The sequence below is a fragment of the Typopeltis vanoorti genome, chromosome 22 (genome assembly GCF_054136105.1).
Source record: "Typopeltis vanoorti isolate ZY-2024b chromosome 22, IOZ_Tvanoo_1.0, whole genome shotgun sequence".
Lineage (NCBI taxonomy): Eukaryota > Metazoa > Arthropoda > Arachnida > Uropygi > Thelyphonidae > Typopeltis > Typopeltis vanoorti.
The window spans coordinates 19,379,686-19,406,164 of NC_143570.1; the positions used below are offsets into that span (position 1 = coordinate 19,379,686).

At 35.8% G+C, this 26,479-nt stretch overlaps 1 protein-coding gene across 1 annotated transcript in view; it reads right to left on the bottom strand.

The window, feature by feature from the left end:
• LOC150094192 (exportin-4-like) overlaps positions 1-26,479 on the bottom strand; it is a 541,216-nt gene that overhangs the window by 442,695 nt on the left and 72,042 nt on the right. The window contains exon 3 of the mRNA XM_090412419.1: positions 14,444-14,585. Within this exon, the coding sequence (XP_090268545.1) occupies positions 14,444-14,585 (142 nt within the window). The remainder of the gene's footprint in view (positions 1-14,443; positions 14,586-26,479) is intronic.

Below are 26,479 nucleotides of genomic sequence, written 5' to 3' on the forward strand. Positions count from 1 at the left end.
CTGTCAATAATGGTTAGCACAATCTCATGCCCTTACAATGATCATTTTTAGACTCCATGAAGATGTCCATGTAATAATTCAAAAATTAATGTTTCATTCCATTACATTCTTGCTATTTCATGCTCCAATTTATATAAATTCATTGGCAAAGTGGATACTAGATCCAAAATTATTTCAAAACCAAATGTTTGTAGAAACTCAGATCAACTTATGAAAGTTTCATATGTTGACCTGAGAGCTTACGAGAATACAATCCTCAGCATCCCTGAGTTGCCTTAGCTTGCACTACTTAAAAGACATGGACACCGCCCAAGCATCCATATATTTGCCTTTTATTAGTGCATTTGATAAAGGTTTCACTGGCTTTACAGCTTTCGAACTGGTCGGTTCTTTTCAGAGACCAGAAAAAAACTGAAGAGAGTAAAAACTCTCGTTAGTACTAAGGAAATCGAAATGTCAGAGAAATGTATTTTTCATAAGTGAATTCTCAGTAGGTGTAAAAGTAATTAGTAAAGGAAGAGCCATAAGAACTATATGGAACTTTGCTATGTAATTTTACATCTTGGCGATGTAAAATTACATAGCAAAGTGGATAATAGATCCAACATTATTTCAAAGGAATGTTTGTAGAAATTATGACCTGGGAGCTTACGAGAATACAATACTCGGCATTCTCAAGTTGCCTATGTAATTTTACATCGCCAAACGAAGCCTTATGGCACTTCCTTTAGTAATTATATAAATTCATCCTTTTATATATTTCACAGTTATTTCCTTTCTGCATTATTTTAATCTAGTTTTGTCCTTTTGGTCCCATTGAATCACTATAGCAAAAAATCACTATAACAAACTACAAAAAAAAGTCCCATAGGTATAATGTTATGTTAAAAGAAATTCACTATGACAAACTATTCTTGTTGTACATAAGAGTGTTATAATGAGAAGTGATTAAGCCTGGAAATTTCAAGAATAGTCAGATATGTTTTGTGGTTAAGTTTCTTTCTAAAGATAAATTATAATCAGCAATATTAACTTAAGTTTATAAGTCATTCAGATTGGAGCTAGAACAGCTCCATTTCCTTCAAGTTTTTCAAAATTCTTTAACCTTGATATTTCATTTGACAGTTTGCACTTTACCTGCAAAAACTAAGCTGTCAAATACAATTTCAAAACTGAATGCTGCAAGAGTGCACTATTGAATTTTTCTTAAAGACATGCATGGCCCAAATAAATTTGATAACAGTCACTTCTGAAATTTAGCTTGAAATTGGAAGCATAAAAGCAATGACTAAATGATTATCTTCCAACTATATAAATTCTCCATTTTAGTATAAATATATATTAAAAAAAAAGTATTACAGTTAAAAGAAAAACTAAATCTACTATCATAATGTTGTGCATGCCATATACAATAAATTTTTCGCTAAATTCACTGTAAATATTGTTGTATACACATTGTGATAACAATCAAATGGAAGCTCAGCAATGAATAAAAATCTTATGACATTAACAAATTCCCAATACACATATCCTCAATATTTGACAATTTTCCTCCAGATTAGTTAAAAAACTAATACTGTAAGGTATGCTGTTACACCTGATATCTTAAGAATGTAGAATTCTCAGCTATCATGGTGTAACATGAAGAGAAATAAATTAAAAACCCTGCATAAAAGCTAATAGCTAATTTAAATGATTTAAAAGAAAAGGAAATATTCTTGCATCCAATAAAATATAAAGGTGTTTGGTTGAACTAACTAACAAAAAGAAAGAATATATTAATGTTGTAATATGATATAAAAGAGAAAATTTAACTAAATAAGACAGAAAAGGATTATTCATAAAAGATGATATGTGAGAGGCTAGAGATTAAAATATTAAGTAAATTCATAGAGAAAATTTGAAAGGGGATTAAGTTAGAGGTTAGCACAAGAAAAACAACAGAAAATCGCTTAGGGCCGATTCCCGGATTGAGACATCGTTTGGCTCGCCGACCAAAGGACGTTTGGCAGAAAAACGCCACCCTAATTTGTCGGTGAAGTAAAATCAAGAAGGGGGCGGAGAAAAGAAGTTAAAAAAGGTGCCGTTAGGAGAGCAGGTATAAAAGGGTTGGAAACCCCCCCACGAGGCTTTTCAGTTTTTGTTTTGGTTCTGTTCCCGAGGAGTTCTCTACGAGCTCCGTGGCATAGGTTTCACGCGGTTTTCCTGAGTGGAGACTGGGGTTATATCTCCGTCGTCACAACATGGAAACAAAAGTGAGCGGGATTTCGATTCCGGATTTCCTATGTAAGAAGCGAAGAATGCCATAGAGACAAAGAAAAGGAAACATATTCTTTGTGTTTCAACTTCAGTGACAACCACGAGAAAGGGAAAGCTATAAAGATATCGATATCCACGTCACGAGTCGCACAGCCGTCATATAGATGATTCAAAGTGTGTCCTGAATTACAGAAGTTTAAGACCATGTAAGCATAGTTCGTTCAACTCCAAAAGGAACGTAGAAGTAGCAGATTATCGGAGAGGTTATACCAAGTTAGTTCAATCAGAAAAAGGTAAAGGCCCATATGAAAAACTCAAGAAAGAAAGGTACTGTAAAATATATCTAATGTTAACTAAAATTTGTCTGCAATAAGTATCATTATTCTAATACGGAACTGTTGAAGTGACCAAGGAAAATTTATACTAGGACTTTAGTATCTGACAGAACATATTAAAAGTAAGCTGGCTAGTGTTAATGTTATATGAATAATTAAGCGTCCTGAGAATTTTGCATGTCTATTGTAATGTATGGGAAAGTTAAAATGTCATAGTTGTGTGTTAGTGCAGTAAAAGGTTTAGTTAATCTACTTAAGTTTGAATAGTTAAATAGTGTGAATTAATCTTATATGTCCATGTCACATGAAGTTATGTGTTGAATTGTTATGGCGGCATGATCGTAATACCCATTATAGGATCATAGCCTAATTACTTGCAATAAGTTAATGTTAGTTTGTAAGTATTTAGTTTAGCATTGAATTAAGTAATAACAAAAATTGAATTGTACCATGTTAAAGTTTTTAATAAACCTTTGTTCAATGATAAGAAAAGTTGTCTGAAATTGCTGTCCAATGCACCACTTGAAAAATACGGACCTAATTACGTGGGAAATTAATGTGTTAAGAAACGAGATAAAGTGTCACGACTGCAACATTGTTTCACTTTCAGACATATTTTAGTTCTTTCTCCTTGTTTTTGTATATAATATCTCAAACTAAATATCCCAAAAGGCACAGTATAAATACAAATATTAGGGGTACTAAGGGGAGAAATAACTTAAGTATTAGTAAAAAGTTTGGTGATATCTCGTGCGTAGATAATAGTTGAACATAGCTAAGCAGAATTTCTCTAATTGGAATAAAAATCATAAATTGGGACACAACAATGCTGTTCTTTATCTAATGGCACATTCATCACATCAAATCCAATATGTTGATCTTCTTGTGGATCTTCTTCTTGCAATACTACTACATATCACTTTACTAAGCTTTCCTCTCCCATTCTATTTAAATGACCATAGAACTTCAGTTACCTTAATGCTACTCACACCTTTCTAAATAACAATTAAGTTCTTTACTAATATCCTTATTTTTGATAATTCTGTTAGCTAGAGCAAAAAAAAAAAACAAAAAAAAAAATCATCATCATCATCATCAAATTCCTGCCATGAACCCTCAAGGGGTGTACAGGATATGACAGTACTACATGAAAAAATTACATCATTACTAACTTCCTATCTACAATTTTCCTCCAAATCAGTCTGTTACTTGTCAAGACTCCAACATTATCAGATCTTATATTTCTATCGTCTAAGGCACTTTGTACCGTATCAATCCACCTATATCTTGGTCTTCCTCTGGGTCGTTTTCCTGCCAACCTGGCAGAGAACACTTATTTTGCGAATCTTTCCTCTTCCATTCTATTTAAGTGACCATACCATCTGAGATTAGCTCTGCTAACGCATTCCTGGATGCTGACAACGTCAAGTTCTTTCCTAATATCCTCATTTTTAATATGATATTGCCATTGATGCCATCTGTTCACGCCTCTAATCTTTCTCAGGACTCTCATATCTGCGGTCTCTAGTCTTTGGTCAAGTGTTTTACTTCTGACCCAGCTCTCAGATCCATAAGTTAAAATTGGTTTGAACACAGTCTTGTATACAGCTAATTTAGTGTTCCGACTAATTTCTTTCTTATTCCATATGAATTTATTCAATTGACTTCCCACGATACCAGCTTTGCTGATTCTGTTGTCTATTTCTATATTTAGTTTACCATCTTCAGTAAAAATTGTGCCTAAGTAGCTGAAATGTTTTACTTGTTCCACAGGTTCTCCATTCACAGCACAGTTGACATTTTCAATGATTCTGCCTATTTTCATTGTCTTTGTCTTTTTATTGCTGACCTTCATACCATATCTATTACAACAGCTATTCAATTTAGTCAAAGAATCTTGCAGACTTGCAGCGGATTTATTTAGAAGTATAACATCATCCGCATAAAGCAAAGAGCTGACATTAACATCTCCAATTTTGATATCAGGTTTAATACCACATTCCTTCATAATGTGATCCATATAGATAATGAATAACAGAGGGGATAATGTACATCCTTGTCTCACACCAGATTTAACATTAAACCATCTTCCTGTACTTCCTTCAATTCTAACTGCTGACTCACAACTCAAATAAAGACTAAGTATTGCTTGATATAATGCTCCATTGACACCATATAACTGCAGCATATTGAATAGCTTCTCTCTTGGCACCTTGTCATATGCCTTATCCAAATCGACAAAACTTAAATACAGATCTTTGTTATATTCCCATGCTTTCTCGACTATTTGTCGTAAAGTGAAGATCTGATCCTGACAGCCTCTATTTGGCCTGAATCCAGCTTGTTCTTCACCAAGTTTTTCTTCCACAATTGTTCTCAACCGTTTCTCAAGTATACTTGCATAGATCTTGCCAGGAACACTCAGTAGGGAAATACCTCTGTAATTCTCACATTCAGTTTTATTTCCCTTTTTATATATGGGTACTATGAGAGCTCTACTCCAATCATCGGGAATTCGTCCCTCTGTCCAGGCTTTCTGAACTATGCAGTGCAGCCACTGTAAGACTCTTATACCACCATACTTCAGCATTTCTGGTCGAATATCATCTACTCCTGCTGCCTTTCCACATTCCAAGCCTTTGACAGCTTTTTCTACTTCAAGTATGGATATGTATTCCTGACTGCATGCCTGGTCAGTGTTTTTTATCACTGTGCTGTCATCACTGCTTGTTTCATTTAGCAGTTTTTCAAAGTAATTACTCCATACTTCAAGGATATCTTTTTCTCCTGTTTTCATTTCACCTTTATCATCTCTAATTCCTTTTACAGCACTCTTTCCTCCATTCCTAAGCTTCTTCAACAACCTCCAGAATATTTTGCCACCTTCTTGATATTTATTTTCTATATTCTTGCCAAAGTCCTCCCATGACTTTTGTTTAGCTAGTTTTACACACTGTTTAGCTTTCTTACATTTGTCTCTGTATTCTGTAAGAGTAAAAGCTGACTTATTTGCCAGGAACTTTTGATATGCTTTCTTCTTTTCCTTCACTGCCTCTTTAACTTCCTGTGTCTACCAGGGAGTTCTGATTTTTTTATCTTTGCACACAACCTCACCACATGCCTCTCTGGCAGAATCAATCAATGTTTCCTTCAGAGTTTGCCACTGAATCTCCAAGGTTTGATTCCTGTTCTCAAACTCTTTCATTTTCTTTTCAATAATATTTCTGTATTTTAGTCTACAGTTTACATCTGTGAGCTGCTCAACTTTTATTCGCTTTAAAACTTTCTTACATGTTATTCTTTTCAATATGAAATTCAATTTTATCCTGCTCAAGACTAAATAGTGATCACTTCCAATTTCAAATCCTCTGTACACTCTGGTGTCCTGCACCAGGGAGAAAACATCACTATCAACAATTACATAGTCAATGAGACTTTTCTTATTCCTAGCCTCTTCTCTCCATGTGAATTTGTGCACATTTTTATGTTGGAACATGGTGCTAGTAATAACCAGTCCATGTCCTGAGCAGAAATCCAACAGATATTTGCCATTGTTATTAGCTTTGCTCTTTTCTCCAAATTTTCCCAAAATATTTTTGTATGTCTCACAATCATTTCCTACTCTACTATTTAGATCCCCAACAAGGACCAACTTTTCCTTTTTCATTGTGTCAGTTGCTTTTTCTAAAGCCTCAAAAAATTCCTCCACTCTACCTTAGTAGAACCTTCTGTGGGACCATAGGCACAAATAAGTCTCATTGTCCAGTTCCCCATTCTCATATTTGCCCACATTACTCTACTTGAGACTGACTGCCATTCAAGAAGATTAGCCTCGTATTTTGTGTTGAATACTATGGCTACTCCTTCTTTTCCTTGATTGTTATTGCCTGAATATAACATTTTGTATTTATTGCTCAGAAAGATCTCACCAGTTTTGGTCTTTTTTGTTTCAGTCACCCCTATTATGTCGATCTGGTACTTATCTAATTCCTCAGCTAGCTCCATTTCTTTGCCATTCAGGCTTCTTACATTGATAGTACCGATCTTTAACTCTGGTGATGTTGAGTTGGGGTTTGTTTTCAGATTTGTTCCAGTAGCTGACTTTTCGCTGTTCGCCCTGGTTCCCTGGCGAAAACAACGGGGGCCTTGTTTAACCGGGCGACGCCCCAGCCGGCATGAAATTTTGTCATGTTGTACCATCATTTTTTATTTTGGTTTAACCAATAAGAATACAATTTGGTCGGCTAAATCCCAAATTGCCAGCCCATCCTCGTTCGTTCAGTATCAAAGTAGATACCCAACAGGGTGCACCACGAGAAGGTGAGGATTGGACATTAGGTCAGAAGCCCTGGTCGGTTCTCCGCATTCCTTTAAAGGCTATGTGGAGGTCTCCTCTCAGTTATACAGCTTTGACCCTTAAGCACCCCTTCAAAAAAAAAAAAAAAAAAAAAAGTAAACAAAAAATATTATGAAGAAAAAGAAGTAAACTAGTATACAATAGCGTATACTATTTTTTGACTTTCACAGTTTAACAATTTTGGCTGTCACAGTTTAACAATTCACATTGCTACATGAAAAAAAAAAGCTAACTAAATGCCAAATATTTTATAGCCAAAACAATCTACTAAAGATTAATGACAAAACTGAAGAGAAACTGCTGCTTCGGTCAATATACAAAGGAAGGAGCAGGAAACATAATACAGGAAAGTGTAGAAATATATGACAACATAACACAAAGGAGTAAGATTAGCAGGAACCATACATAAAGCACAAAACATGAAAAGTACAAAAATCAAACAATGGGAGACATTCAAAATTAATGAAGTTCTGAAATATTATAACAGTTTGAATTACTGTCACTTGCTGGAAATCTTCATAACGAACTGACATACATAATGTACCATCACATCAAATCACATCATTTAAATCAAAAAAAGCATGAAGTGGGAGAGGGTAACTAATAGCTAAATTGCATTAGTGAACCTAAGGAGAAATGAAAATAACTAGTACAGCTGGTGTTAACATGTCTACTTCCTAACTGAACAGATAGCGTATGTTGAAACTGTTCCCTTAAAACTGTAAATTAATTGTTAATTAGACATTAGTTAAAAAGTTCTGAAGTTGATGATGTATAAATGTATTTGCTTTCTTCACTTTACATGAGCAATAATTGAACAAAACAATGTCAGAAAGGTATTAAAAATAGGAAAAAAATATAAAACTTAAATCTAAAATAACCTTGTTCAGAAAATAAACAGTAGAAATAAAATGGTGTGCTGTCATATATTAAGCAAGGGATTCTTGCAAAAAAGATTATGTGTAAGGAATACTGTGTGCATAAGAATGACTCATGCACACTGTAGTAGTACATTTAAAGTGTAGGCCAGAAGTACTGTATAAGAAAATTGTGTGTGTGTGTGTGTGTAACAGCATGAAGACATCAATACATATATATATAAAACTAGCTTTGCTAGCTAAATTTAAACAACCCAAACAAATGTTATTGTTATGCTGTATGAATAAAAAAAGAATGAATGCATATGGTAAGTAGGTGGCAGATGCAGAAGACATTGTTCAACTAATGATGGCCCATTTTGCTAAGCAACTAACAAATGTAGCACACGCAACAGGGGCTCAATGCTACCTCTATACTGAATGACAAGACAGGTCATGAGGAGGGTACTAGAACTGCTGCATAAACTGAATAAGAATTCAGTAACAGGATCTGATTGAATATCTGAACTGAACGCTTGGCACAGATGCCAAGTGTTCAGCTGAATTGGCTATGCCTTTAACCCAATTGCATAATTTCAATCTCAGCACAGAGATGGTTCCACAGGAGTGGAAAGAATGCATGATAATTCCATTGTACATGGTGCAAAGACTAACATCTCTGGAGACTTATCAATATCACTGGAGTGGTAAAAATTTTGGAAAAGTTACAAGCGCTCACATACAAAAATGGATTAACAGAGAATCTATACTCTACAATGAGCTAACAGAGAATCTATACTCTACGATGAGTACAGATTCTCTGCATGGGGTTACTAAGGGTAATGTTTCAGTAACTTGCTCATATTTCATAAATAATGTCACAGTTGAGTTACACAAGGAGAGGGGAGATACACCATGATACTTGTGGACTCTAAAGCTTTTGACATGATACAGCATGGAAGGCTGCTGCTTAAGTTGCAGGCTATGGGAGTGGATTAAGAACTATTAACTTAGAAGATGGTTGACTAACATATCAGAAAGTGGTGTATGGTTTTGGAGAGGGTAGTTTGCAAAAGTTATCAGGTAGTGTACCCAGGAATCAGTTCTTGCTCTACTGTAATTCAATCTTTACATTATTGACATTGGAAAGGAAATGACAGGAGACAAAGCTTGCTGCTGATACAAAGTTAGACAGGATAATCAAGGAATGCAAATTACATGCAGCACTTGCAAAAACAACTGAACAGGCTAGAATTGTGGACATGTAAAAATGGCTATCAATTCAATGCTAGTCAAGTTATTCACTTTGGTGTGATGATATAAAATGGCACATTATATTGCTGATATTATGCTAAAAGAAACTTGATCGCACTGGCATTCTTAAAGATTTAGTAAATAGGAAGTTGAAGTTCAAAATCCAACATAGCAAATATTGCACAGAGGATAATTTGAAATGCTGAAATGAACACTGACATGTAAAGATAAAGAAATCATTTTGCCTCTTTATAGAGTGCAATATGGCCTCACCTGGATTACTGTGTGCAGATCTGGTATCCTTATTTCTGAGGAAATGCATTTCTGAGGAAATGGAAAGGGTCCAAAGACAAATGTTATCAGGACCATGGAATGTAGATTATGAGAACAGATTGAGAGTTTGCGGACAACAGACAGGAAAAAAAGGTATGATATGAGAGACCTCCAACGTTCTGAAAGATTCACGCAGAATACAAGAAGATGGGGTGCTTAAGCTGTATAACTGAGAGGAGACCTCCACATAGCCTTCGAAGGAATGATGAGAACCGACCAGGGCTTCTGACCTAATCCAATCCTCACCTTCTCGTGGTGCACCCTGTTGGGTATCTACCTGGATACTGAACTAACGAGGATGGGTTAGCAATTTGGGATTTAGCCGACCAAATTGTATTCTTATTGGTTAAACCAAAAATAAAAAATGATGGTACAACATGACTATGCCGGCTGGGGCATCGCCCAGTTAAACAAGCCCCCCCCCCCCCGTTGTTTTCGCCAAGGAACCAGGGCGAACAGCAAAAAGTCAGCTACTGGAACAAATCTAAGAACATACCCCAACTCAACATCATCAGAGTTAAAGATGGGTACTATCAGCATAAGAAGCCTGAATGGCAAAGAAATGGAGCTAGCTGAGGAATTAGATAAGTACCAGAGTGACATAATAGGGGTGACTGAAACAAAAAAGACAAAAACTGGTGAGATCTTTCTGAGCAATAATTACAAAATGTTATATTCAGGAAATGACAATCAAGGAAAAGAAGGAGTAGCCATAGTATTCAACACAAAATACGAGGCTAATCTTCTTGAATGGCAGCAGTCTCAAGTAGAGTGATGTGGACAAATATAAGAATAGGGAACTGGACAATGAGACTTATTTGTGCCTATGGTATCACATAAGGTTCTCCTAAGGTAGAAGTGGAGGAATTTTTTGATGCTTTAGAAAAAGCAACTGACACAAGGAAAAAGGAAAAGGTGGTATAAAAGTCAGTGGATGCACTGCATAGTTCAGAAAGCCTGGACAGAGAGACGAATTACCGATGATTGGAGAAGAGCTCTCATAGTACCCATATATAAAAAGGGAAATAAAACTGAATGTGAGAATTACAGAGGTATTTCCCTACTGAGTGTTCCTCGCAAGATCTATGCAAGTATACTTGAGAAATGGTTGAGAAGAATTGTGGAAGAAAAGCTTGGTGAAGTACAAGCTGGATTCAGGCCAAATAGAGGCTGTCAGGATCAGATCCTCACTTTATGACAAATAGTTGAGAAAGCATGCATATATAACAAAGATCTGTATTTAAGTTTTGTCGATCTGGAAAAGGCATATGACAAGATGCCAAGAGAGAAGCTATTCAATACTCTACAGTTATATGGTGTCAATGGGGTATTATATCAAGCAATACTCAGTCTGGATTTGTGTTGTAAGTTGGCAGTTAGAATTGAAGGATGCATAGGAAGATGGTTTAATGTTAAATGTGATGTGAGACAAGAGGATGTACATTATCCCCTCTGTTATTCATTATCTATATGGATCACATTATGAAGGAAAGTGGTATTAAACATGATATCAGAATTGAAGATGTTAATGTCAGCTCTTTGCTTTATGCAGACGATGTTATATTTCTAAATAAATCCGCTACAAGTCTGCAAGATTCCCTGACTAAATTGAATAACTGTTGTAATATGGTATGAAAGTCAGCATTAAAAAGACAAAGACAATGAAAATAGGTAGATTGTTGAAAATGTCAACTGTGTTGTGAACAAGCAACCTGTGGAACAAGTAAAACATTTCAGCTACTTAGGCACGATTTTTAGTGAAGATGGTAAATTAAATATGAAAACAGACAACAGAATCGACAAAGCTGGTATGGTAGGTAGTCAATTGAATAAATTCATATGGAATAAGAGAGAAATTAGTCAGAACACTAAATTAGCTGTATATAAGACAGTGTTCACACCAGTTTTAACTTATGGATCTGAGAGCTGGGTCAGAAGTAAAACACTTGACCAAAGACTAGAGAACCGCAGATATGAGTCCTGAGAAAGATTAGAGGCATGAACAGATGGCATCAATGGCAATATCATATTAAAAACGAGGATATTAGGAAAGAACTTGACATTGTCGGCATCCAGGATGCGTTAGCAGAGATAATCTCAGGTGTTATGGTCACTTAAACAGAATGGGAGAGGAAAGATCAGCAAAACAAGTGTTCTCTGGCAGGTTGGCAGGAAAACGACCCAGAGGAAGACCAAGATATAGGTGGATTGATACGGTACAATGTGCCTTAGACGACAGAAATATAAGCTCTGATAATGATAACATTGGAGTCTTGACAAGTAATAGACTGATTTGGAGGAAAATTGTAGATAGGAAGTTAGTAATGATGTAAATTTTTCATATAGTACTATCATATCCTGTACACCCCTTGAGGGGTACATGTCAGGAATTTGATGATGATGATGATGAATACCAAGCAGATGGAATTTTTCATTTTATGAAAAGTGGGGAGAAGACAAGAGAGAATCCATAGACTTTGAAAATGAAAATGAATAAAATCAAGAAAAGAGTGGGAGCTACATTTTTCTCACAGAGTAGTGCCTGATTGGAATGGCTTGTCTTCTGAGGTAGTGAGTGCAGCTAGTGTGAATGAATTCAAGAAAAGATATGACAGCAGGTGCGGATGATGACTGACTTCCTGGAAGTGTCTGGTAACAAAGACAATTTCCCACAAATTATTAATAATTTCTGAGGAGGAACCTGTAACCTCTAGAGAGTGCATCCACAGGTGGCAGATCAGGGAATGCCTCCTAGACATGGGTGGTAGGAGGGAAATGAAATACCTCCCGCAAACTAACAAGCACTCAGGAGCATCTGATCCAGAATGGGAAGCCCAAAACAATAATTTATCCAAAATGGACAGTTGATGAAATAGGGAACTTCTTCCTCTCCAATTGGTTCTTGGGGCCCCGGTGGGGCTCCGTCAATATTTAAAGTTTAAAATTTTAAGTTATATTGTATAGTGTACCATATTTCTTCTCTGATGCTACCTTTGTTTTCTTTTCTGATAGTTTTTTTTCTGATACCTTTCTTACAGGTGATATTTTTTTCTGATATCTTTCTTACAGGTGATATTGTTCTCTTAAATCTGTAAATGCAATTTTCTATTCTCCTTAGGCTGACTAATGCAGGCTAGCTGTTAATCACTTGCAGTCTCCTTCCTTGTAAATTGAAGTGGCCATTTCTTAGTTGACCAAATGTTGAAGTTTTCAGGTTATTTTTGAGTTTAATAGTACAAAATACATATGCATATTTCATTATGAAGATTTCAATCAGGTAAGCGATATTAAGCTATCATAACATTTCAAAATGTAAGTATTAATTCTGAATTATCATTTTTTATAATTTCATCCTCTTTTTAGTTCTTCCTTATATCTTCTAATGCAGAGCGTCCCAAACTGTGTGTCACGACACGTTAGTGTGTCGGCTGTAGTGTAAAGGTGTGTCGCACGAACAGAAAGCGTTAAACAGAATAATCGCTGAAAATTTCCGCAGCGGAATCCATTTCACAAAGTACAGGTACAATTTTTAGTTAGCGGCGTCAAAATTTTATATACAAACTATCTTTTAATTATTTTTAACCTTTAAGAATATTTCATATCAATATATTTCGATAAATAATGGAGAATAAATGCAGTCGAATTCATCCCTGTGGTTTAATCACGTAGTAGTCACTCGGTTCTTATTATCGTATTATTATCGTTCGACCAATAAAAATAAAATGCACCACTTATTCATACAAATGTTATTATTGATGTTTATTCCAACTGCAATGCGAATGAACGAAGAGCTGGTACTTGTATTTTATGTTTAGTTACTGTTAAAGCATTACAATAAATTTGCACAGTTTTATTTATCAAATTGGTGTTGAATTACCCGTAAAATGGATAAGTTTCTAATTAATAAAAGAAAAGCTGAAGGTGATGTTTGTGATGAACAAAATGTATCGACTATAGAGGAAACTATGCAAGAATCAACTGTTGAACAGTCTGCATTAATATGGACCACGTGACCCATGAGAGGCACATCAGACTGAATTACTGTGATGCGAAAATTATGTTTGTCTAAAAAGTGTGTCACCCACATGAAAAGTTTGGAAAGCACTGTTCTAATGCTTATTTTTATGCTTTTTCATTTGGCACTATGTATTCCTATTAGCTTCCTAATGCAATACTCCCTTGTGTTGTGACTTCAGCTCCAGCTTTTCTCAAATTTGTCACTATTTGGTAGATGTCATGCCTATAAAATACTCAGCACTTAATAGCACCCATCCCCTCCCCGAGTACACTGTGCATTTAAAATTGTGATAATCAAAACCTTGTCTTATTAACCCCTATCATTTGAATTTTTGCCCTCTTTTTGCTATAGTGAACAAAATTGTTTTCATCCATGTGTTTACAGCTGTTTCCTAATATGAATTTAATTTAGCTTTTTCAATGCATTTTCGAGTTTCAGTACAAAATGCTAGTGAATTTTATGCAGTACTTTCCACAGCATTACACCCAGCAGCTGTATTTTGATCTTCTGCTTTTCATGCCAAATTATTATTCATGCCAAAGAAATAAAAAAAATAAAAAATAAACTTTTGAATCTATTGTCATGTCAATGCAGGTATTATATGTTGCTATTCTGGGTAGGTAATTAGGTATGCATGCGTTCAGCAAATGAAAATTTTCATGCATGCATTGTGATGTCATTTACTAGGAAATTATTCAGTTCACTATATTGTGAACTGAATTTCCTAGGTTTTGAGCATTCACTATTTGCAATAGTGAACTTAACATAGCATTAGTTCGTGGGACTTAGCCATAATTTATTATAAAGAATCACTTCATTATAGTAATGTCATTCTAATGCACCTCTACTACACACTTAAGAGCTGGAAATAATTTTTTAAAAAGTACAAAAGTTGGACTCTGCTCAAGTAGTGGCCTAGTTTAACATTTCTGTATGTCAAATTTCTAAAACTGCAGTGTAAGTATATCTAATGATTATAACAGTGTACATATTAAGATCACATCAATGTAAAGGTTAAATGAAAACTTACCATGGATTCTGAATAACAAACTGGAGAAGACCAGTACGTAAAGATTGAATATTTGAGTTTTCGAGCAAAGTCCATTCACGAATTATGGCATGTTTGAGCAAGGATGCGGCTTGAAACTGGACATAATCTACTCTACTGTTCTCTGAATCAAAAGAAAAAAAAATCATAGTATTGTACTCGGGTGTTCAAACTGATAAAAGAAAAACTGACATAACTATACACTTATTTTAAAGAAATTAAATCTCAGTAAGTCAATACTCTATTAATGCCAACTCTTAGTATAGTAAACAATAAGGCAAACCCGCTCATAAAAATAAGTACACTGCTTGGAAAGAAGTCAATGGATGTTATGTGTGAGAAACAAACAGCTATTTGCACCCACCTTAATAAGATGTAGGATCTTCTTTCACTGCAACAACTGCAGCAATCCTACAGGGCATATTTTCTATAAGCGTATAATAGCAATCAATGTGAATTTTGGACCACTCTTCATGCAGCCATGTCATGAGGTCCTGGACTTTGTGGAGCAGACAGCCCTTGACCTCACCCAACATTTCATTTCACCCCACAGATGTTCAATAGGATTGATATATTGAGTCTCTGTGGAGGGCAGTCAATGATTTGTGACATTCATGTCCACAAATCATGCCGGTACAGAAAGAGGTACATTGGTTTGCAGAAAGAGACAATGGTCAGTTCCATAGAAATGCCACAAAGTGGGAAGCATTGCATTGTCTAGAATGTTTAGAAACTCCTCTGAATTCAATGTTCATGGTACCACAAACTGAGGCCAAACCAGGAAAAGCAGGACCATATTAAACCACCATCTCTGCTAGGTAGAGAGGGTATAGCATGATTCTTCACTCCATAACACAGCTTTAAAAGCTTCCATGTTCCACTGTAAACACTATTTGCACCACTGAAGACACAATATGCTGGCTCCAGTAATGTGGGGCTTGCATATTGTGGTCCTACCATGGAGACCCATGTTGTGAACCTCGATTCTGAATATTTTTATGCAGATTCGTGTTCCAGTTGATGCCCAGAACTCCACATTGAATGTGTCAGCTGACGAATGCCATTCTTAATAAATTAAGACCATCATTACAATTAAGACTGGTAGAGTGCTGAACGACACACTGTTTTTCTTGAAAAGATGTTCAAATCTGAAACTGCTTCAGTGAAATCAAACCAGGCCAAACCAGGAAAAGCAGGACCATATCACACCACCACCTCTGCTAGGTAGAGAGGGTATACTAAATTTATTATATTCTAACCAAGTGCAAAATAAGCTTCCAATATCTTTCTCTAAATCCAGAGTAATTTAATAATAAGGTGGTACACCCTTTGGCACCTTGTATAGGTAAATATGACCTCTCTATTGCTTCTGCCTTGGTATCACCACTTCTGGATCTGCGTCCCACTGACGAGACCTCAATAAAGGTCGAAACTGATCTGGGTAGTGGCCCTTCCCTTAATGCATAGCATTATACATGTCTGCAAGGAGATGTGTTTTGCATTATGGGAGATACTAAGACAAGGAGAGATGAGAGCTTGGTCCACCTTTGCTACGAGTTGCCTACAGATGTACCACCTTGCCTCAGTCCTGAAGATATTTTCAGGCACAAGCTTTGTTTGCCTACACTTGGATAAAGGATTAAACTAAATTTATTATGAGATTAAAATTAGATTATTGGTTCTTTAATGATATTTACAGAAGCTAGGCTGTGTTCTAGGGAAAAAAAGATTGTTCCTCTCCAGAAACCATAAAAGACAAAGTTAACTGTTTTTCCCAGAGTATTTCCCTTCCCTTGCTTAGGAAAAATAATACTTGCCTTTTGCTGGGTATCTGAAAAAATATTCTCATAGAATATTCTGTTAAACAGGTAGAATAGTTAATCCTTGGCAGCTAGTAACAGATGCTTCATGATCTCATAATTGATGTAGCCTTCAGAACTTGTTTTTCTGCTTTGCATGGGCAAGGAATTCACAGGGATAAGATACTACTCATGTTTTAGCAAATATTTCCAAAGAGTTTCATCAAATGGTGCTAGGTCAGCAACTCTTTATACATTATGTTCAACAGCAGAAAGCTGGTGAGTGGTGTATCTGCCCTTCATTTTCTGGATTTTATCCCGAGTTCTTTATTTTTGGTTGCTCTTGTTATGGAAGCTGTGTATTGGATCCAAGATTCTTTTTAGCTCTTGAGACAGATGTTTCTTGCTCGGGCATGTTTGAAAGTAATGAAGCTCGTTTTTGTTGTGGGATATCTGTAAACTTTCTGCTTCCTTAGCTGCTGTGCAATCAGCATTCCACCATGATTTAAGGAAATGTGAAAACAGACTAGATGTTTTGGAAATTGCAATTATGGCGGGCTGTGTAATATGCTCTGGATAAATAACACAGACACAGCTGAATGATATTTAATTAAGATAGATTAACTACAGATATTTCAATTCGTGTATCGTGGCTCATCATCAGTGTAATACAGCTGGAAATCAAAAAAATTAAACAACAATGAAGGTATATGGAGAATGGAATCTGTCCTTGTATGCAGTCATGAGATACCCAGGTAAAAAAACAATACTATTAAGATAAGCTGAAGTGTACATGTAATTAAAAAAAAAAAAAAAATTAAAGCATATGAATCTCTTGATTTATGCGCACGTGTAGACATGGTGTAGGCAATCGGAACGCAAAGCTAGAATAGGTTGGTTACTCCTTATTCCTGGAGGTATCTTATGTCTGTAGAAGCGTGTGTTCACAGAGCCGGTTTGCCTGCTTGCTGGAGGAAAAACCCCAGATAAACTGGGGAGAAAAACCCTGCAGTCCACGCCCAAGACTGGCTAACTTGGCTATGTCTGAGAAAGATCCTTAAGCTCCTCAAGTCAGCGACGGGAATCGAACACAGGACATTCCTTTCCCAGGCATATAGTTGTGGAGTGTGTAACCACGCGGCTCAGCATATGGATACATGTAATAAAACTTATATAGTTAAGCAGCATAGTTCTTAATAATTATTTCCCAGATTTTTGGCATGGAGAGTCCATCATTAAGGCTGATATTTGGGCGATGCCAAAGTACAAGGTGGCCATAAAATAACTTTCCCTCTTTGGAGGCCAATTTTATATCAAGACTTTTGAAGGCATGGGGAGATGATTTCCGTGAAAATAAGATTTAGCACCAAAAGTCGCTGATAGGGAAAATTTTGGCGACATTAAAGGCGGATAAAATGGAATAATAACGTTTCGACGGTATAAGAGACAGCTGCGTCACTCATTCCGGCTGGATATGTGATGCGTTACAATGATAATAATAATAATAATTAAACTAAAAAAACAATTTCCGAGAAACACAGAAATTAATGTAGTGATTGAACTCACAGGAAATAATGTTTTATTCATCAGAATCAGGGTCCCCTAGACCACATACACGATTTTCAATGTGCTGACCTTTCTTGGGCAATGCCAAAGAAAGGTCAGCACATTTGCATCCGGTGTACGACATGCTCTACAGCTGAGCATATGGAGTCAGACTGGATGTTCATAACAGCTCATTTTATGTTCTCTTTCAAGACATGCAAGTTGGGAACGCCACCAACATATACAACAGATTTCAAATATCCCCACAGCCAAAAGTCACATGGAGTGATGTCCAAGGATCGAGGAGGCCATGCCGTTGGAAAGAACCAACAGATAACCCTCTCATTACTGAAATGCTAGCGTAAAAGGTGCTGTACTGAACGTTCAACGTGTGGCTGTGCTCCATCCTGCATAAAAATTATGGAGTACAAACACCGTCTTTGCTGCAATGCAGGAATGACAACATTTTCCAGCATTTGTCGATAAATCTCGCCAGTAATGGAGCAGGTTACAGGACCTGTAGGGGTAATACACTCAAAAAAGTATGGTCCTATTATGAAATCGGCTGTGAAGCCACACAACACAGTTACTTTTGGAGAATGCAGTGGTACTTGCTGGATCGCTTGGGGATGTTTAGATGCCCAAATTCTGCAGTTATGAGTGTTGACGACCCATTCAGATAAAAATGAGCCTCATCACCCCACAATATTCTTCAAAGGCCAGTCACTGTCGACCTCCATTCGGGCAAGAAACATTAGCATGCAGATTATGATAAGCATGCGCTTATCATAATCTGCAGTAGCTAGTGCTTGCACACGACTGAACTTATGCAGATAGAAGTGAAGCATTTTCCGTAAGATTTTCCAGACTGTATTATAAGCCATATCAAGTTTGCGAACTATGGCACAAGAGCTTGGACCAGTACTGGTCCCTGTGTCGTCGAACACCGAAGTAGCGACGTCTGTTACTGTCTTTTGTTGCACTGCTTTCCGTCCTCTGCCAGGTCCAACTCCTAGTGATCCAGTTTCTTTAAACTTCTTAATCATAGCTCTCAGTGTTACAGCTGACATAAGACCTGTACGCAGTTTATGAAGCCTTCTAAATTTCCGAAGGGCCACTACGGCACTGCACTGTTTAAGGTAAAACAACTTAACAAGTAAAGCATGATGAGGCAAGGTAGGATGCATACTGAGCACAATTTGTCAGTCATTCTAATAACTGCCTGAACATTCCCAATCCCTTTTTAAGTGGAATTGGTGGTGCTGCTGACACATATGCACAGTAAAATTTGCATTAGCCTTTTTACCTGCATTTATTGCAAATATCTGACTGCTTTCGGCTCTGCCAGTACCAAAATTTCCCTTATTGGCGACTTTTGGTACTAAATCTTTTTTTTGCAGAAATCATCTCCCCATGCCTTCAAAAGTCTCAATATAAAATTTGCTCTCATTCTGTTAATTGGTTCTAGCTGATGCCTCCAAAGAGGGAAAGTTATTTTATGGCCACCTTGTACTTTGGAACTTTCTTTAAAGAGAATCATATTTATTGGAACATCTACGTAGTAATTTGGCATCATTCCAAAGGATCCCCTGTGGAATTACATAGAATTAGTAATTCGATGTTCTGCTAGACCAGGGTTTCCCAAATTGTGTTTCGCAGTACACAAGTGTTCTGTGGAAAGTGAATAAGTGTTCTGTGATGTCAGTGACCAAGTCGTGTATTTTTAAACATGGAAGTAATTCGGGAAAGGAATACCGCTGTTTATGACCTGTCATAAAAATTGCCAGCAAGCCAATTACAACAATGGGTGGCATATCCTCTGTTCTCAAAAAGTGAATGAAATGACATCTGTGTTGCAAATGTCAGTGACCAATTAGCAAGGAAGTATAAAAAAAATTTTTCCACTGAAATTGAAGATCAAGGTAGTCTGTATCTGGTTCTCAAATCAAGTAATACTGAATAATTTCTTCGCAAGTTCGTATTGTAGAGTGAAAGTTCTTGTTTCGAAACCATATGGCCGTGATTTTTTAAAAATAATAGGCTAAAGATTTAAATTTTAATATGAATAAGAAACAAGGGACTTTATTTAATTTTGGTGTTAAGAAATCTCTTATTGAAGGTATTTGTGACACAACAGATAGTGATTCATTCACCTCCAACCTACAAATTGATCTCCAGGATGCACACAAGGAAGGGAAAACTACCAGCACACAGGAGAAAAAGTATGCCTTCACTCGTAAGTACTTATAATATGATAAATTTTTGGTGATTGGAATGGAATATGTCAATAAAAATCAGTACAAATTAATTTAATGATGTTGGCCAGAGGAAACTACAATATGCTACAAGATTTCAATTAGTCCAGTGATTGATAACTGACTTAAATCTAATTTTATATTTGTCAACCTGTCACACCGTATATTTAAGTGTACTAACACTCTTTATGATTATGCCATAATTAATTATTAATACATTATAAAATAATCAAGGTGTTCTGTCGTAGGCAAAATCTGGGAAATGCTGTGCTAGACCATTCATTTGTTCCAAATGACACCAAACTGCTACACAGATGTTCCCATAAATATCAGTATTTGTGAGGATAAAAGCATTACAAACATTAACTATTTCTCTCAGCTATTCAGTAAACTCTAGATGTTAACATTTATGTTGTACATATCCAGCCTGTAGATAGATGGAAAAGAACTTTTTATTTTATTTATTTAAAAAAATAAGATATTTGTTAAAATAGATCAAATAAAAAATAAAACAGAAGCTGCAAAATTTTGCATTATGATGAAAGTGAGTGATATGGCTACTCTTTCCTTCCAAAGATGGGGAGAAAAAGACTGTTTTTCAGGTTTTTCCTGGCATCCTATTAATTATGGTGGCCATTTTTATTTTTTATACACAATCAGATCCACAAATTTTTTTTATGATTTCGAAGGATTTTAAAATTTATCACAGGTTATTTCCAGATTGTCTAATTTCAGATGTTTTTTTTGTTTGTTTATTTAACTGCCATTTTAATGTTCAAGGTGCATCCTTTTTGATATGCATTTTCAGGTGCTTTTTTTTTTTGTTTTTGTTGTAATAGTGAGACCAGTTTCACTTTTTTTTTTATATAAGTTTCAAAATGATAAAATTATATGTTAACATAGTAGAAAATTATTTATTCTACAAATATTTTGTCTTATGTATTGCACTGTATCAGCATGAGTAAAAAACAATAAGAAATTCAAACAAAAGGCCTGACCTGGTTAGCTGAGTGGTTAGCGTATCCACTCGAAAAGGCTGTGGGTTCAAATCTAGGCATGGATGTCTGTGATTGTCTGTGAAAATATTAGTGGTGGTGGTGGGCAGTAGATGGCATTGGTGTAGATGATGTGGTTCGCTGTAGATGGTGGATTGATAGGTGGAGAAGGAGAGTTCTAGAGTAGGTGCCGTCCCTTCATGGGTCTTTAGACTCCATGGAGGTGTCACGTGGTAGTAAGAATAATAATAATAAAAGAAACAAAAGAGCACATGCATTAATTAGAATCCCTCTGTACATGCAGTCACATTTGTTAAGTTAAAACTGGATTGAAATTGATAATTAAAATAATTTAAAAAATTAAAATTTGGCATATTTGATACAGTTTAAAATTATGATTTCCCAAACTTTAATGCAGCAGTCATTACAATTAAGATTTAGTCAATGAAATAGGGTCTTTGAATAAACATATAAACATTCACATTTGTACACAAATATATTTAATATATCTACACGGTATCTACCTGGATACTGAACGAACGAGGATGTGCTGGCAATTTGGGATTTAGCTGACCAAATTGTATTCTTATTGGCTTAAACCAAAATACAAAATCATAGTACAACATGACAAAATTTCATGCCAGCTGGGGTATCGCCCGGTTAAACAAGGCCTTCGTTGTTTTTGCCAGGGAACCAGGACAAACAGTGAAAAGTCAGATACTGCTAGAACAAATCTGAAAACACACCCCAACTCAACATCACCAAAGTTAAAAAAACTTAAAAATCATAAGAAGCCTGAATAGCAAAGAAATGGAGCTAGCTAAGGAATTACATAAGTACCAGATTGACATAATAGGGGTGACTGAAACAAAAAAGACAAAAACTGAGATCTTTCTGAGCAATAAATACAAAATGTTATATTCAGCCAATGAAAATCAAGGAAAAGAAGGAGTAGCCATAGTATTCAACACTAAATACGAGGCTAATCTTCTTGAATGGCAGGCAGTCTCAAGTAGAGTGATGTGGGCAAATATCAAAATGGGGAACTAGACAATGAGACTTATTTGTGCCTATGGTCCCACAGAAGGTTCTACTGAAGTAGAAGTGGAAGAATTTTTTGATGCTTTAGAAAAAGCAACTGACACGATGAAAATATGTGCAACATAAAAATGTGCACAAACTGACATGAGAGAAGAGGCAAGGAATAAGAAGTCTCATTGACTGTGTTATTGTTGATAGTAATGTTTTCTCCCTGGTGCATGACACCAGAGTGTACAGAGGATTTGAAATTGGAAGTGATCACTATTTAATCTTGGGCAGGATAAAACTGAATTTCATATTGAAAAGAATAACATATAAGAAAGTTTAGTTTTAAAGCAAATAAAAGTTGAGCAGCTCTCAGATGTGAACTGTCAACTAAAATACAAAATAAACTTTCAATAAAATACAAAAGGATTATTGAAGAAAAAATGAAAGCGTTTGAGAAAAGGAATCAAACCTTGGAGATTCAGTGGAAAGTCTTGAAGAAAACCCTGATTGATTCTGCCAGAGAGGCATGTGGTGAGGTTGTCTGCAAGGATAGAAAAATCAGAACTCCATGGTGGACACAGGAAGTTAAAGAGGCAGTGAAGGAAAAGAAGAAAGCATATCAAAAGCTCCTGTCAAATAAATCAGCTTATGCTTTAGAAAATACAGAGACAAATGTAAGAAAGCTAAACACTGTCTAAAACTAGCTAAACAAAAGTCATGACTCAAAAAAGTCAAAACTTCAAAAAAAAGTCAAAAGTCAAAACTCAAAAGACTTTGGCAAGAACATAGAAAATAAATATCAAGAAGGTGGTAAGATATTCTGGAGGGTGTTGAAATGGAGGAAAGAATGCTGTAAAAGGAATTAAAGATAATAAAGGTGACATGAAAACGGGAGAAAAAGATATCCTTGAAGTATGGAGTAATTACTTCGAAAAATTGCCAAATGAAACAAGCAGTGATAGCACAGTGGTAAAAAACACTCAACAGGCATACAGTCAGAAATACATATCAATACTTGAAGTAGAAAAAGGAATTACAGGAAGATGGTTTAATGTTAAATCCGGTGTCAGACAAGGATGTACATTATCCCCTCTGTTATTCATTATCTATATGGATCACATTATGAAGGAAAGTGGTATTAAACTTAATATCAGAATTGGAGATGTTAATGTCAGCTCTTTGCTTTATGCGGACGATGTTATACTTCTAAATAAATCCGCTACAAGTCTGCAATATTCCCTGACTAAATTGAGTAGCTGTTGTAATAGATATAGTATGAAGGTCAGCAATAAAAAGATAAAGACAATGAAAATAGGCAGAATCGTTGAAAATGTCAACTGCATTGTGAACGGAGAACCTGTGGAACAAATAAAACATTTCAGCTACTTAGGCACGATTTTAGTGAAGATGGTAAATTAAATATGGAAATAGACAACAGAATCAACAAAGCTGGTATGGTAGGAAGTCAACTGAATAAATTCATATGGAATAATGGCAAATATCTATTGGATTTCTGCTCAGGACATGGACTGGTTATTACTAACATCATGTTCCAACATAAAAATGTGCACAAATTCACATGGAGAGAAGAGGCTAGGAATAAGAAAAGTCTCATTGACTATGTTATTGTTGATAGTGATGTTTTCTCCCTGGTGCAGGACACTAGAGTGTACAGAGGATTTGAAATTGGAAGTGATCACTATTTAGTCTTGAGCAGGATAAAATTGAATTTCATATTGAAAAGAATAACATGTAAGAAAGTTTTAAAGCGAATAAAAGTTGAGCAGCTCTCAGATGTGAACTGTAGACTAAAATACACAAAGATTATTGAAGAAAAAATGAAAGAGTTTGAGAACAGGAATCAAACCTTGGAGATTCAGTGGCAAACTCTGAAGAAAACATTGATTGATTCTGCCAGAGAGGCATGTGGTGAGGTTATCTGTAAGGATAAAAAAATCAGAACTCCCTGGTGGACACAGGAAGTAAAAGAGGCAGTGACGGAAAAGAAGAAAGCATACCAAAAGTTCCTGTCAAATAAGTCAGCTTGTGCTCTTAGAGAATATAGAGACAAATGCAAGAATGCTAAACATTGTGTAAAACTAGCTAAACAAAAGTCATGGGAGGACTTTGGCAAGAATATAGAAAATAAATATCAAGAAGGTGGCAAAATATTCTGGAGGTTGTTGAAGAAGCTTAAGAATGGAGGAAAGAGTGCTGTAAAAGGAATTAGAGATGATAAAGGTGACATGAAAACGGAAGAAAAAGATATCCTTGAAGCATGGAGTAATTACTTTGAAAAACTGCTAAATGAAACAAGCAGTTATGACAGCACAGTGGTAAAAAACACTGACCAGGCATGCAGTCAGGAATATATATCCATACTAGAAGTAGAAAAAGCCATCAAAGGCTTGAAATGTGGAAAGGCAGCAGGAGTAGATGATATTCGACCAGAAATGCTGAAGTATGGTGGTATAAGAGTCTTACAGTGGCTGCACTGCATAGTTCAGAAAGCCTGGACAGAGGGACGAATTACCGATGATTGGAGTAGAGCTCTCATAGTACCCATATATAAAAAAGGAAATAAAACTGCATGTGAGAATTACAGAGGTATTTCCCTACTGAGTGTTCCTGGCAAGATCTATGCAAGTATACTTGAGAAACGATTGAGAAGAATTGTGGAAGAAAAGCTTGGTGAAGAACAAGCTGGATTCAGGCCAAATAGAGGCTGTCAGGATCAGATCTTCACTGTACGACAAATAGTCGAGAAAGCATGGAAATATAACAAAGATCTGTACTTAAGTTTTGTCGATCTGGAAAAGGCATATGACAAGGTGCTAAGAGAGAAGCTATTCAATACGCTTCAGTTATATGGTGTCAATGGGGCATTATATCAAGCAATACTTAGTCTTTATTTGAGTTGTAAGTCAGCAGTTAGAATTGAAGGAAGTACAGGAAGATGGTTTAATGTTAAATCTGGTGTGAGACAAGGATGTACATTATCCCCTCTGTTATTCATTATCTATCTGGATCACATTATTAAGGAAAGTGGTATTAAACCTGATATCAAAATTGGAGATGTTAATGTCAGCTCTTTGCTTTATGCGGATGATGTTATACTTCTAAATAAATCTGCTACAAGTCTGCAAGATTCTCTGACTAAATTGAATAGCTGTTGTAATAGATATGGTATGAAGGTCAGCAATAAAAAGACAAAGACAATGAAAATAGGCAGAATCATTGAAAATGTCAACTGTGTTGTGAATGGAGAACCTGTGGAACAAGTAAAACATTTCAGCTATTTAGGCACGATTTTTACTGAAGATGGTAAATTAAATATAGAAATAGACAACAGAATCAGCAAAGCTGGTATGGTGGGAAGTCAATTGAATAAATTCATATGGAATAAGAGAGAAATCAGTCGGAACACTAAATTAGCTGTGTACAAGACAGTGTTCAAACCAGTTTTAACTTATGGATCTGAGAGCTGGGTCAGAAGTAAAACACTTGACCAAAGACTAGAGACCACGGATATGAGAGTCCTGAGAAAGATTATAGGCATGAACAGATGGCATCAATGGCAATATCATATTAAAAACGAGGATATTAGGAAAGAACTTGACATTGTCAGCATCCAGGAATGTGTTAGCAGAGCTAATCTCAGGTGGTATGGTCACTTAAACAGAATGGGCGAGGAAAGATTAGCAAAACAAGTGTTCTCTGCCAGGTTGGCAGCAAAACGACCCAGAGGAAGACCAAGATATAGGTGGATTGATACGGTACAAAATGCTTTAGACGATAGAAATATAAGATCTGATAATGTTGGAGTCTTGACAAGTAACAGACTGATTTGGAGGAAAATTGTAGATAGGAAATTAAAAATGATGTAATTTTTTTCATGTAGTACTATCATATCCTGTACACCCCTTGAGGGTACATGGCAGGAATTTGATGATGATGATGATGGAATAAGGGAGAAATTAGTCGGAACACTAAATTAGCTGTATACAAGACAGCATTCAAACCAGTTTTAACTTATGGATCTGAGAGCTAGGTCAGAAGTAAAACACTTGACCAACAGACTGTGAATTTGGAAGACGTATTTTAAGGTAGCCATGAGTTGTGTCTTTGCCACAAATTTTGTGTTCTCTGGGCACTAAGGATTTTATGATACCATACTTGAGAGATAAATGGTGAGCTGACATAAGATGAATACAGCATTTTGTAAGAGTCAGAAAAATCTTAACGTTTAGTTACAGGTATATAAAGCATGAAATGTCTAATTAGAGGAATGCTAATCTGAAATTTAATTTTTTTTTTTTTTTTTTACTATTCGTTCCTTTTATTTTCAAGAGAGAATAGCATTTTGATAACTTAAGTAATAAAATATGGTCATTT